This window comes from Alligator mississippiensis, chromosome 5, assembly GCF_030867095.1.
Source record: "Alligator mississippiensis isolate rAllMis1 chromosome 5, rAllMis1, whole genome shotgun sequence".
Taxonomy (NCBI): Eukaryota; Metazoa; Chordata; order Crocodylia; family Alligatoridae; genus Alligator; species Alligator mississippiensis.
In genome coordinates this window covers 207,326,505-207,339,801 of record NC_081828.1, presented here as the reverse complement: position 1 = coordinate 207,339,801, position 13,297 = coordinate 207,326,505, and the positions used below count along the sequence as shown (strand labels likewise).

The window sequence follows — 13,297 nt, the reverse complement described above, 5'->3', positions numbered from 1 at the left end:
GCTAAAAATCTTCCTGGAAAACATTATGGCCTTAAGCACCTCTTGTGTTGGGAGAGCTTTAGGAACAAAACTTCAGTACAGCAGACCCCCAATTTACGAGATTCTGACTTACGTGTCTTGCGTTTATGCAATTTTTTTTATTAGGGTCTGCAAAATGCCCCTCGAGAAGCATGTCATTCACATATATATATGAACGCTTGTGAGATTTGCACATATACGCAAACACTTCACAAGATTTGCAGGCAGAATCAAGCAGAGCTGTGCCACCATTGTGGTAGCAGCATCTCAAGATGCGTAGGTGAGCCACTAGACGTGCCTCCTAAAGGCGATTCTGCCGCGAAAAGGGGAAAAAAAGCTATGACTAAGGTATGCCTGCGGTATGCAACCCCTCACTACTCTATTATTTTCTTTGGGGAAAGTTGTCCCAAGTTACGCAAAACTGACTCGCATGAAATTCCCCCAGAACGCAATACTTGTGTAAATCAGGGGTCTACTGGAGTATCATCTCACAGTTTGCTGCTGAGAATCTCAGTTGTTTTTGTTTACATGTCTTTACACTAAATCCATCCTAGATATTTAGGTACATTTATACTTGCTGACTGTTGGCCTTTCTGTATTTAGGTGTTTTTTTCCCCAATGTTTAAAAGGAGTAGTCTAAAGTGAGACTTACCATTTAATGCATTACAGAAAAATATCTATAGTTGTCCAGTGCTATTAGCAACACTATTCATATACCACCAAATCAGAAATCTAACTCAAACCCATCTTGACTGGTTGTTGTCACTTCCAACCAGTAGGTGGAGACAGGATATCAAAGCTACTGAAACTACTCAGAAACATTCTTCCAGGGGCACCGCCACTCAAACTGCAAAACACTAAACATATTATAGTTACTGTGATGTAACTCAGATTTCTCTCTTCCTTACCTAGTATCCAACATTATAATTCCACTGATTGTTCCCAAATTACACTGGCACAAGCAAAGTAACTATCAGACCCCATGTCTCCTACTTAAGCTTCCTGAACTAGTAAGTCTTATGGCACAAGGTATTAATATATTCGGAAGCATCACATGTTCCTGTGATTTGTGGCAGAAGCACCACTTTCTCTTAGTAATCCAGAGAAATAATAATTGGAAGTCAGAGGAATATTAATTTTCTTTGGGAACAAATCCAGCAAAAAATATCAAGCACTTGAAAATCCCACTGACTTCAAACAGGAGTCTTGAGGCATTATATGCCTCACAAGACTGGAACTTAGATTAGCAATAATAAAAGTTTTCAGCAACATTCTTCAGTTTTAATCCAACCAAATACACCAAATATGGTTTGAAAACTGCTTTATCATTCTCTCAAACTGCATGTTTACATTGTCAGTCTCATTAGGCAAGTTACTTTTTCCTAGCAAAATTAGCATCACTGTCAATCTCTTACTGTGGCCCAACAACAAGCTGCAGACAGAACAGATAAATTTACGTTCACAAAGTTGTGCATGTAGAAGATGCACAGTATCTGATGGCTTAAAGACCCCATGAAAAAAGTTACCATTAGCAGACTCGATGCAAAATCTAAAATATGTATTCCTATTTCCAAAATTCCCTAGCTGAATTACAAAACAGATGCCGAAAAAACAGACCAACCTCTGGGAAACCCCCCTCCCCGCCCAAAAAAACCCCCGTTCTAAATTTCACTCGAGTGAACTTGGGAAAACAAGCTATTTGTGCAGCATTTTTCTGAAGGTTAATCAAACTCAGTCTGATGACATTATGAGGGAAGAAATTCCCAAACCAAGAAGCAAACACCCTACCCACTATTTTGACTTCTATGTTAAACATGGCAATTATGATTTCTTAAACAAACACTTTACTCAGCATGCTAAAATGCACATGAGAATGAGGATTATACTTTCCTTCTCATCAAGAATACTGTGACATTTTCATAAATAAATGCAGTTAGGGCCTATACCCCTAAAAGCACAGTTAAAGCAGATTATATAAAGTTCACTGGAACAAAAGAGAACTTGTTTTAACAAACAGATCCAAGCATCAATCTTAAGACTGTGAATGGTAATTCTATCTTTTACTAGATGACAGAAACAAAAGATGCAAACTAAAAGCTTTCTAAGAGCAACTACACCGGGGTGGCCAAAGTCTGGCCCGCAGGCCGGATTGGACCCATGGCCGACTCCATTTCCCAGCAGCCCCTGCCCACATCGCTACAGCTGGTTTCCATGGAGACCCCAGGAGTGGCAGGGCCATGACAGCACGGGGCCAGGTCTTCCATGGAGACTGACCCCAGCAGTGCTGGCAGGGTGTGCAGCTGCTCTGGGGCTGGGATCTCGCAGCGGTGGCAGGGCAGTCTGGAGCTGCGGCAGAGCTGTGATCTGCTTCCTGCATGCCCCGCTGGCCCTGAAGCAGCTCCCTGCTCAGCCACACATGCCCTGCCAGCACTGCTGGGGCCGGTCTCCATGGAAACCCTGGCCCTGTGTTGTCATGGCACTGCCACTACTGGGGTCTCCACGGAAACTGGTCGCAGAGATGTGGACAGGTGCTGCTGGGAAATGGAGTCTGGCCACTGGCCGGATATACCATTTTGCCTGCCCCTGAAGTAAACTCATAAAGAAATCAATAAACCAATCTGCGAATTCATTCTGATGTAGACAATACATTATAATCTGGAATAGAGATTAACCTTTATTTTAAAGTCGGTTACCACTACTTCACTTGTTTCAGCTCAATTCAGTCTGATTCTGCTGAAGTTAAAGTCCTTGAATTTTTATTCTCCAATAAAGCTAATAATAATGAAATCAGAACTACACAATATGCATTCAACACCAGAACAATTTATTCTTAATGGTACTATAATGGACAGATCTGCTAGTACTTTCTTTTTTTCAGTAACTACAAAATTCAAACAAAACTAAAACTCCCAATGAAAAAACTTCCAGAAAGTTACTTCTGATAAAGAATAATAAATAAATCTAAAGGCAAGAATCACAACACTGAATTTCTGTACAACAGCCACTCTCCTATATAATCACAGAAGATTAATAAATATTTTGATAACTGGCATTTCTTTGCTTGTCCCTATGAGAAAGGCCATAAAAAGGACCTAGCCCATTTTGAGGCGATAGCTAAAAGCCTTCAAGTGACATAAATATAAAGCTGCATCCTACCCAAATGGAAAAAATGTTACATTCAGAAAACTTTATTGTTAACACTTCAAAAATATACTGCTGCTATTTACTCCCAATTGATAGCATTATGGAAACAGTTCTATTAAGGAAAGATATTCCTTGAATACTACATGAAGTTTGTGCACAAAATTTAAAAAAGACAACTGGTCAGAATGAAAACAAACTGAAAGTGGAGTACTCACTTGTAACGTAGTGTCGAAAACAACAAGTTTGGAGCTTGTTGGAACAATATCGTAACACTTGTGTGACCTCATGAATCGCACATAAATGTCACTTTCAGATTCTTCAAGTGCTGTAAGAGAAAAGGGACAAAACATTTTTAACAGTTATTTTTCCAAAAGATACGAGAAATACACGTTAACTTGTTTAGGCAACATTTAGTGGACAAACAGCAAAAGCTGTATCCTGAGCAAATTTGTTTAGACTGCGGGACATGGTCTAAGACTCTGATCTCAATTTTTCCTGTTTTCAATCATCTTGCCGTTCACACTACTTATTCCAAACGTAAAATATATACTCTGATCTTCTTTCGTGGAAATGGATTTTGCCAGAGATAATAGTTAAAATACCAATTTTTGCCAGCAACATTCAGTTTGTAGGCTCTACATAAACAAAGCACATGAGTCTGTTTATACCTACATGTAAATCACAGCTTGAGACCTAACTGATGGGTTGATTTATTCTGGAAAAATTCTACCAACACTGGGCGCTAACAGATGTGGGGAAAAATAAACCCAAAACACGCTTTACTGGAAGAAGCAGCGCAATACTTTGACCTGGATCTGCAGCATTTGTATAGATCAGGAGCTTTAGATAAAAGCCCCAAAAAGTCCCACTAAAGTCAACTGTATCAGCTATTACAGGGGTTTTCAACTTGGGATGGCCTCAGGGGGTACTCAGCACTCCTGTTGATCAGCTGTGGGGGACCCCCCCCCGTCGACTGGCTGCTGGGGGTCCCCCCCCCACATCTGGCTGCCAGGGGACTCCTGCCTTTTCAACTGGTTGCTGGGGGTACACTGACCCAAAAAGGTTGAAAACCCCTAAGCTATTAGATAAAAGCACCAAAAAAGCCCCACTAAAGTACCTGATCTATACAGAAGTTGAGCAAGCTGGGTCCAGCTAATGCAATACCACTTCTGGGCATGCGCTGAGCCCAGTGCAGGGATGCATAGAGTTTAATGAAAAGTGCCTTTTTTTTTTTTAATGTTTGTAAGCAGCCACTAAGTCTATCCAAACTATTTTTCAATTAGGATGGTAATTTTGTGTTATCTCATGTTTCCTGGGTACACATTTCTCTGAAAAACTAGCAGACATGTTTGATAAATATGAATGAGTTAAGTAATACAAGTTACACAGGTGGATCCAGGATTTACTAAAGGTGGATGTGGCACACTGCCCTTTAGACCATGGGAAGGGTTGGGGGAGAGGGGTGTTGGGCGTAAGGCAGGGCAAGAGCCTCTAGGTCAGCCACGGACCCTGGCGTGCCAGGCAAGGAGCAGGTGCACAAAGAAGATGACCTGACTGCTGCCTGCTACCACTGTACCCAGCTGACCTGGGCATGGGGGAGAGCCCAGAGCTGTTCCTACTCTACTCCAGATGGAGACTGCAAAAAGCAGCTGCATGGGGTGATGGACTTGGCTGGGGACTATGGCAGCAGTGAGTGGGCTCCTCCTTCCAGCACCTACTCTTTGCCCATGCTATCCTCAGAGGTGCTGCTCTGCTGGCTGGGAGCAGGCACTGGAAGGAGGAACCTGCGTGCCCACCACTACCATTCCTGCCTGAGCCTGGCACCCCACAGAGCTGGTCCCTGAAGCCTGTGGGTCAAGTATGGCAGGACCAGCTCTGGAGCTATCCACTATGCTTGCACCAGCTGGGAACAGCAGTGGTTGGGAGGTGTAACAGCATCATTGCATACCCACCCAGATCCACCCCTCATCATCCATAAAGGGCTCCCAATACTGCTAAGATGCTTATACAACTTTGCAGTATTTTAAACATTTGGCCTGGCTCAGACTTAAAACTTTATTATAAATGGTTCAAATGTTAGAAAGAACAGACAAAGGCAAAACTCTTCCCTCCCAGCTCCAGTGTTAAAATGACCTGCTGACTTTTCCTTTGAACAGGTCTGATATCCCTGTGCTCTAGAGGAGGGACTTGAAATTTCGCAAATGGTTTAGTCTGTGGTGCCTCATAGAGATTAAAGGAAAGGCTCAAAGAGATCTGATTGATTAAGCGTGTGGCCAGGTCACTACTTATGTTTAACCAGTTAATCACATCTTGTCTTAAGTGTAACATCTGTCAGAAGCCTGTGTGCAAAGGCTGAATCTCCTGCCTTGCCTGTGAAAAATTCATCCCATTTAGCTGTTATGTGCCTTGGAAAATGTTGTTGTTCATACACACGCACAGTAGTCTCTAAAGTGCCACCCTGTCCTACCTTCTACCTGACCGCAGATTAACACAGCTAACCACCTCTGATACTTGGTAGAGATTTGCTAAAATTTAGTAGCACAGTTCTCAAGAGTCAAGGGCCACTGAGCCTGCCAAAGCTGATCAGCTAGGGTCAGATAAACATTTGTCACAACTACAGAGAAGCTAAGCACTCGGTTAAAGGTGTATCAGACTCTTCCTGAAGGCCAGGGTCAGGCTAGGCTTTGATTTAGGACTAAGAAATCAGGCCCTGTGATGTGAATGACCCCTTCCTCCTCATGCTCTTGACAACGCCATCCCTTCTGGCACTCAGAAAGCATGGAAGAAAAAAGGTCTCCCATTCAAATACAGAAAAGATAAAAGCTGGACCAGGGAGGAGAAGGAGGAGGGGGCGGGAAGCAAGCAAGCTAGCAGATTGAAACATGGAGTCAAGCTAGACTGGGACTGGATGGGAGCAGGAGAGGGAAGCAATGACCAGGCAGGGTATGATGAGAGAGACTGGAAGCTAATGCAAGGAGCTGGGAGAAGATGGGTAGGTGATGAGAATAGCTAGGCAAAGAACTGGACAAAAAAAACCCATAGCAGGGAAATTTGAGTGAGGTACATTGGGTGGATAGGAAAAGACTGATAGGATGAGGAGGAATTGGGACTGCCTGAGCAAGGAGACTGAAAGAAAAGCTTGAGACCCATCACTTTGTTTAACATAGATGCAAAAGTAAGGCACTGGAGGGTTGTGTTTTCTATAAAGCCATTCTCCGCAGAATTTTACAACAGTTCTTTTAAAGACACACTCCAGAAAATGGCCAATGTGTTTTAAGAGTTTCTTATGAAAAACACTTAACATTGTGCTTAAAGTAATAGATTCAGCAGCGAATCTCCACTTTGAAAACAGTGTGGTCTGACGTCCTAACATTTGTCCAAACACAATAGGGCGGAACCTTGAATTACGAACCAATTTTAGGTTATAATTATAAACTAGAATTTCATACGTACATTTCTTTAACTGGAAGTAAAGTCAAAGTAAAACATAATTTTACCAAGAAAAATGTTGAAGGGGGAGATGGGCTAAGCTTTGGAAAATTAATCTTTCAAGATAAAATCTATAAAAACCTCTGTGTAGCCCTTATTAATAACAAAAACTAATTGTCACAGAAAAAATGATAAAGGACAGAAAACAGTCACCAGAATATTTTACACGGAACAGACCCCCCCTGTCCCCCAACCTCCCCCATCTCGCATATTACAGTCCTGATCCTTAAGGAAAACCTATCCAACACCTTCAGGAAATAGACCTGGGAACAAAAATGTATAACTTAACACTGAAAGTAACATAACACTAAAAACGATGGTTTTAATCATTGACGCTGACAAAGGTTTTATATTCATTACTGTTTACTCTAGTACAGCGGTTCTCAACCTTTTGCACTTTACGTCCCACCAACCATTTTGTCAAAAAACCCTGGTCCCACCATGATAAAAACAAAACCCCACAAAAATGTGCTGCTCAAGATATTTGTTGATTCCTCTATTTGAAGTGCAAACAACTTTGATTTTTTCAATCAGGCAATGAGTTGAAGTCCCACCTATACGACTTTTGTGTCCCACCAATGGGACTGCTCTAGTAGACTATAACAGGCTCTAATGCCAATATGGTTTAGCATTTGCTTATAGTAACTTGACCAAATTTTGGTTAAGAAAGAAGAAGCAAGAGAATGCCCGAGATTGGAATACTTTTAGAAAGTTCCAGAGCAGCAGGTTAAAAGGGATACGCTAAGGTTGTTCAGAACATATTTACTTTAATGTCAGTTCGGCCTGGGTTAGGACAACACTTTTAAAGAGGGGATAAAATAGGCATATGAATATTAAATTAAATCAGGACCTATTACAAACATTTTTAAAATATGGATGTATTAAATGTAATAAGTCCAGGTAACACAATATAAAAACCTAGGTTCCCTCAGAGTCCTTGTTCTTCAGCCTTGAACTGTGGTTCTTGCTGAACAGCTTGTCTGCACATGAAGATAATCACTTTCTTTAAACTTAAATTTGAAACCTAGGTGAGAAGTTCTCCTGTGTAACAGGCTGGCCGCCATACATTAGAGTCTTTTTAATAATTCAGAACTTATTTCTTTAGATCAGGTATGGGCACAATATGGACCATCAATTGATACTATCCAGCCCACTGGCCGCTGCCAGGAGCCTGAGGAGGAAGGGCTGTGCCCCATGCTGCTCCGCTCTGCTGCGGCTGGGGCCAGGCCATGCAGTACACAGACAGCACAGCCTCCTCCCCGCCTCCCCTACATCCATCCCTCCCACCCAGCTTCCTGTTGGTGGTGTGACTGCGCAGCTCTGGCACGGTGGCTGCTGGCAGCTGGGCCTGCATGCAACAGGGTGCATGCCAAGTAGCCATCCTACCTGCCTGCTGAAATGAGCTGGTGCCACTAATCCATGCCGGGCCTGGTGCGGTCACTCCCAACATTCCCAGCGTGATGCAGCGGTTCATCATGGTGGGCGGGCAGGCAGGACAGCTACTCTATGCACTGTATCATGGCCCATCCTGCGCAGGCCCGGCTGTCAGAGACCACAGTACCAGGACTGCACAGAGCCAACAGGAAACAAGGCAAGGGTGGGAAGCGGGGAACGGGACAGGTGGAAGAGTCTGTGTGTTGTGTGGCTCAGCCAGCCCTGGATGCACTAGAGCGGAGCTGCATAGGGCCCAGCTCTCCCGGTGGTGCACAGTGGGCTGGATAGGATCAATTGCTGCCCCCAGACAGCTCACCAAAACTCCTTAAGTGGCCCTCCAGCCCAAATAACTGCCCATCTCTGCTTCAGATGACTACACATTGTAATCATTTGCTTGATATGCATTACTCGGGCTGTTGGCTATTTACATCTCATCTACATTTCATTATTATATTTGCTATTAAAATGTATTTAAATTTATGTTTGTATTTACTTTTAATAGGACTGATTTTTCAAATATTTCTTGGGTTCCCAGAATGGCATGGGGGGGGGGGGGGGAAGAGGGATGGATATGATGTGTTCAATACTGTCCCTCCTCTGCTGCCTTCTCTGTATTCCACAGGTAATAATCCTCAGCCCTTTTGGAAAACCTTATTTTTACATAATCAAGTAAATTCATTTTGACCGTTCTCTGTCTGCAAGTGCTTCTAATAATTTCTCTTTGCTTTATAAAGTTTACTGTCCTCTTCCCCTTTAAGTGATCATTCATCTGCATTACACGGTTAAATAAAAGTGGTTAGTCTACTTAGTATGTAGTTTAAGTTATATCTGCTTCTACCCAGACTTAAGGAAGGACATTTTGTGCCTGAAAGCTTGTCTAACATCTCTCTCAACTATACAGTTGTTTCAATTAGGGAAAAGCAACGCTTGTTATTTCTAATACTCCAACCAATTAGAGTACTTTGGTTGTTACCCCAAAATAAAGACTGATTATAGTACATTCGATGTTTCAGGAAAGATACAGTATAAACACTTGTTAGAACAAAAAGACAGCTTGCTGTCATCTGATCTGTTTGTGAAGAGCTTAATGGGGCCATCCCATACTTGCAGCTCCTGAGTTTTAGTACAGTACAAAATAATGACCACTTACAGCTGGAGGGAATGGTTTTTTAAAATTATAATATGTGTACACAGTGTTCAGCCACAGCTCATTTTTATTTTGTGATTTTGAAAGTGCTCAAAAATAGGAAATTATATTGCACAAGGAGCATTTTCCACTTGTTTGATGAAAGTTTTAAGGGGTCATCGTAAGGAAAACATTCAGTGACCTTAAGCTCACAGCTGTAGTAGAAATCCATCTCTGCCCTTCAGGATCAGATTGTTAGAAGATGCACACTTCAGTGCTCCAGAAACAATATTTTGATGGTACTGGGAGGCAGGAGACAATGGAGAAGATTATGCCTTTAATTTGACTGCTCCATCCTAAATGCAGTACTTTGCATCTGCCCTTACTGAATTTCATTTGATTTTAGACCATTTTTTCGGTGTACCAAAATCATTGATCCTAATCAATGAATTCAAATCTTACCCTCTTAAGTGTCTGCAACCCCACCTAGCTTGATTTCACCCACAAATTTAAATATACACTCAATTCTAGCCTCCAAGTAATTAAAATAGTACCAAATATAGAGCAAGCTTGAATATTTGACACCTTCCACTAGTATGACAAGCCCTTAAGCCTAATTATTCAACTAGTTATGCATCTACCTTTATAATAGTTTGATTTAGACTGTATCTTCCTCTCATTGGTAAGCAGAGGAAATACATAAGGAATAGTGCCAAAGCCTTGCTGATGTCTGTGCGCATTCTGCAACTTCTTCACCCCTCAATTTAAATACACTAGAGCAGTGGTGTCAAAGTAATCTGGCCCCACAGGCCAGATGAGGAGCTCAGCATTGGTCGGCAAGCAGAATCGGACCCAGATATCTGGCCCTGCAGGCAGCATGTGCACCAGCTCCAGCCCTACATGCAGAATAAGGGGCTGGTTTAGGGAGTGTTGCACACAGGGCTGGTCTATGGGCCTGATACAGGCTGTCCCCAGATCTAGCATGCAGGGCTGGTCCAATGCAGTACCATGTGCAGCACCACATGCAGCACATGGGGCTGACATCTACTGTATGTGGTGCACAGGGCCAGTCTGAGACCTATAGGCAGCACTGTGGGCTGGATGATACGGCTCCATGGGCCAGATTTTTGATACCTGTGCACTAGAGACAGAAAATTTCATGTCCTGACTGCACAGTTTCTACTACTGAACCTCTTAAAAAAGGCAAAAACCTACTTTTATTAGAAATGCAGGCCTACACGCAAAAGAGGATGTTTGCTTTTTAGTCTGAATTTGCCAAGAGGCACATTAGAGGAAAGGTACAAAGTCCCACTTAAGGTCTGTGTGCAGGTGAAATCCTAGGCATTCAGCACTTCAGCAAGAATGGAACTAGATATTTGAAAACCTTGCTATTGTTGTACATCCACCATTTTGAGTAAGAGGCACGTGTCAGCATGCAAATCCTGCCTGAAGACTTTTGGGGGCTCATAACCCAGACACCTTTATTCAAGTCCCCAAATACACCTAGCAGAGAATGACTCACCCACCTTTCACCAAACAGTTTAATGGTTTAAGCACCTGCTTAGGCAAGGCTATATGCAGCATCACCATGATTAGGTGCCTATTTAAATCCAACTCGCTCATTACAATCAATATATTTTTCAAATTCGTTATTTCTAAAAAGTTTCATTATTGGCAGGAAGTTTAAACCTCTTCTTGTTACTTGCAGAATACTTCAAGTTTCTCATTTTCACTCTGCAATAATCCTTTTACTTATTCATACTGGTTGATGAGTTTTATCTGAATTATTAAAAGGTATCACTTCTTACTGTTTGTGAGAAAGCATTAGTGATTTATACACATAATTCAACGGTTACATGGCTCAATACAATTAGCTAACATAGCTATCTACATGCACACATGCCTTCACCATCATCCTGATTGATCAATAGTATGTATTAGCTCAGATGTTTTTAAGGATAAGGGGGGGAAAAAGGCAGATGCAGTCCATGGAGGTTTCAGATGAGAAGCATTGTAAAATGACATCAGGTTATGTGTCTTGTATTACTCCAGGGCACTTTTGAGAAAGTCTCTGTGCTGGTGGCTGCAAGGTGTTTCACTGAGGTCCCCCCACTGTAAAATTCAAGACTGCCCAAAACACATGCACATCTATCTAGTCCTTTCCTTAGTAAGCATCACCATGTCTGAGCTAACTATTCTTACTTTCTAGTGGCATACCTGAACAAAAAGATGTGACATAAGACAAAATTTTCAGAGGTAAAAGTATACCTAGAAATAAGTTTCAGAATGGTTCAAAACTATGCTGAAGATGTGACCCAATTCACACGGTATGTCCAGACAAAGGACTGGTTGCAGTGTTACCAATCTTAATTGTGAACTGAGTAGACAGTCTGTAGATATTCTCCAAGCTCTATCCACCACATTTGAAATCATGACTGAACAGACAAAAGTCCTATCTCTCCCCCTCAGAGACTGAGATGATCATTATCAGTAACAGTGCTGGACTTACTGCTACTGCCTAGGCTTAAGGTCTATTACTGCACAGCTAAAGGTAGAATGATAGTGAATGTGTGCAAATGCACAGTCATTTAGAGTTTACCAATTTTCTAACCTTCACTTCTTTATCCAGACAAGTATTCAAGCATTCAAGTAACTGGTACTTCAGTGATCCATTTGCTGAGATTAAACTTATTGAATGAAGGACTGACATTAAATGTCTGTATAATCTTACTTTTAACACATTAAATAAAATTAAACAACACTTCTAACAAGAAGTACAATACTACCTGAATACAGCGAAGCTGTAAAGGGAGTGATTCTTGTTGTGGCAGCCCAGCCCCTTCTCCGCTGTCTACCTCGAGGCACATGTGCCAAGCAAAATGCCTGTGTGTGCCACACTCTGGCACCTGTGCCAGGCATGGGCGACTGGTGCCTCCTGAGTTAGCGGGAAAACTTGCCCCCCTCAACGGACAGTCAACGACAGTCAAGAGACCGCATCGGACTCATTTTTTTGCAATTTCCTACTGCAGTAACATACGGTTTTAAACACAGGCTATGTATGTACAGCCAGAGTTGCAGATGGACCATATTTACTTAAATACTTGTTTCTACAAGTATGTTACCAAGAAGAGTATGGTCAGGGAAAGTTTGGGTCCCTTGTGTCACAACCCAAAGTTGTGATTTTTTGTTTGTGTGTGCGCTTCGGCACTGCTAAATTATTTCCCGCCATTTTTGTCGCTTTCTTTGCTCTTTCTCTGCTGCTAGAAAGAGCTCTGATGCAACGGGGGATTTCCCGCCAAATTGCAGCTTCTTTGCAGGGTGCATCTCTTTTGCATTGTAGTGATACACGCTGTAAAGAAGTTCCCGCCATTTGTATTAGGGTCCACGCCATGTTATTGGCCGACTCCTAATTTAGGCATACGTGGCGGCTAGCGATTGGCTTGCTAGCCGTACATAAGGGTTGTGTGGTTTCCGCCCAACTTGGAGGACTCCACGAAAACCGGAGGAGGGAGGAGAGAGAGATATTCTGCGTGAAGATCTCCAAGCGCTGTGGACCCTCGCGGATCTGGCGCGCCTCCCCTAAGCAGGCAATAGAACCGAGCCTACAGAGCTTTCGCTTCTCGCCTCTCCCCATCGCCGAGCGCAATCCTAGACGTACCCCTTTCCTATAATTTCGGACCCCGCGGAGCCTAGCAAACTCCGGGGAAAACGTATCGGACCCGCGGAGCCTGAATAGCTCAGGGAAAACTTTTCGAATTCAACTTAACCGGACCCGCGGAGCCTAGCAAACTCCGTGGGAGCAATCGTTTTGTCAGAGTCCTCCAACGAGGGTTCAAGCGGGAGCTGTGCCTGGAAACTTATCCAGCCTACACCGATACCATCTTTGGGTGTAAGTAAATAATCTTTTCAATCAACCGTTACGCCTCCGTGACTAATTCTAACTCGCGTGCACAAAACCATCCCGCGGTTTCTCCCACCCCGCGTGTCCGGGCTGACGGCCACAGCCCGCGTGCACCGGAGACGGGTCCGGTACGACCCCGGTTCGCCCCCGGCTTGCCCATGGTGGCCAGAATGGGATCGGAATCA

At 43.0% G+C, this 13,297-nt stretch overlaps 1 protein-coding gene across 5 annotated transcripts in view; it reads right to left on the bottom strand.

The window, feature by feature from the left end:
• Window positions 1-13,297, bottom strand: part of PRKAG2 (protein kinase AMP-activated non-catalytic subunit gamma 2) — a 339,594-nt gene that overhangs the window by 42,571 nt on the left and 283,726 nt on the right. For all 5 annotated transcript variants that reach the window (XM_019499071.2, XM_014608994.3, XM_014608997.3 and 2 more), the window contains one exon: window positions 3,378-3,487. In XM_019499071.2, coding sequence (XP_019354616.1) covers window positions 3,378-3,487 — 110 coding nt within the window. The remainder of the gene's footprint in view (window positions 1-3,377; window positions 3,488-13,297) is intronic.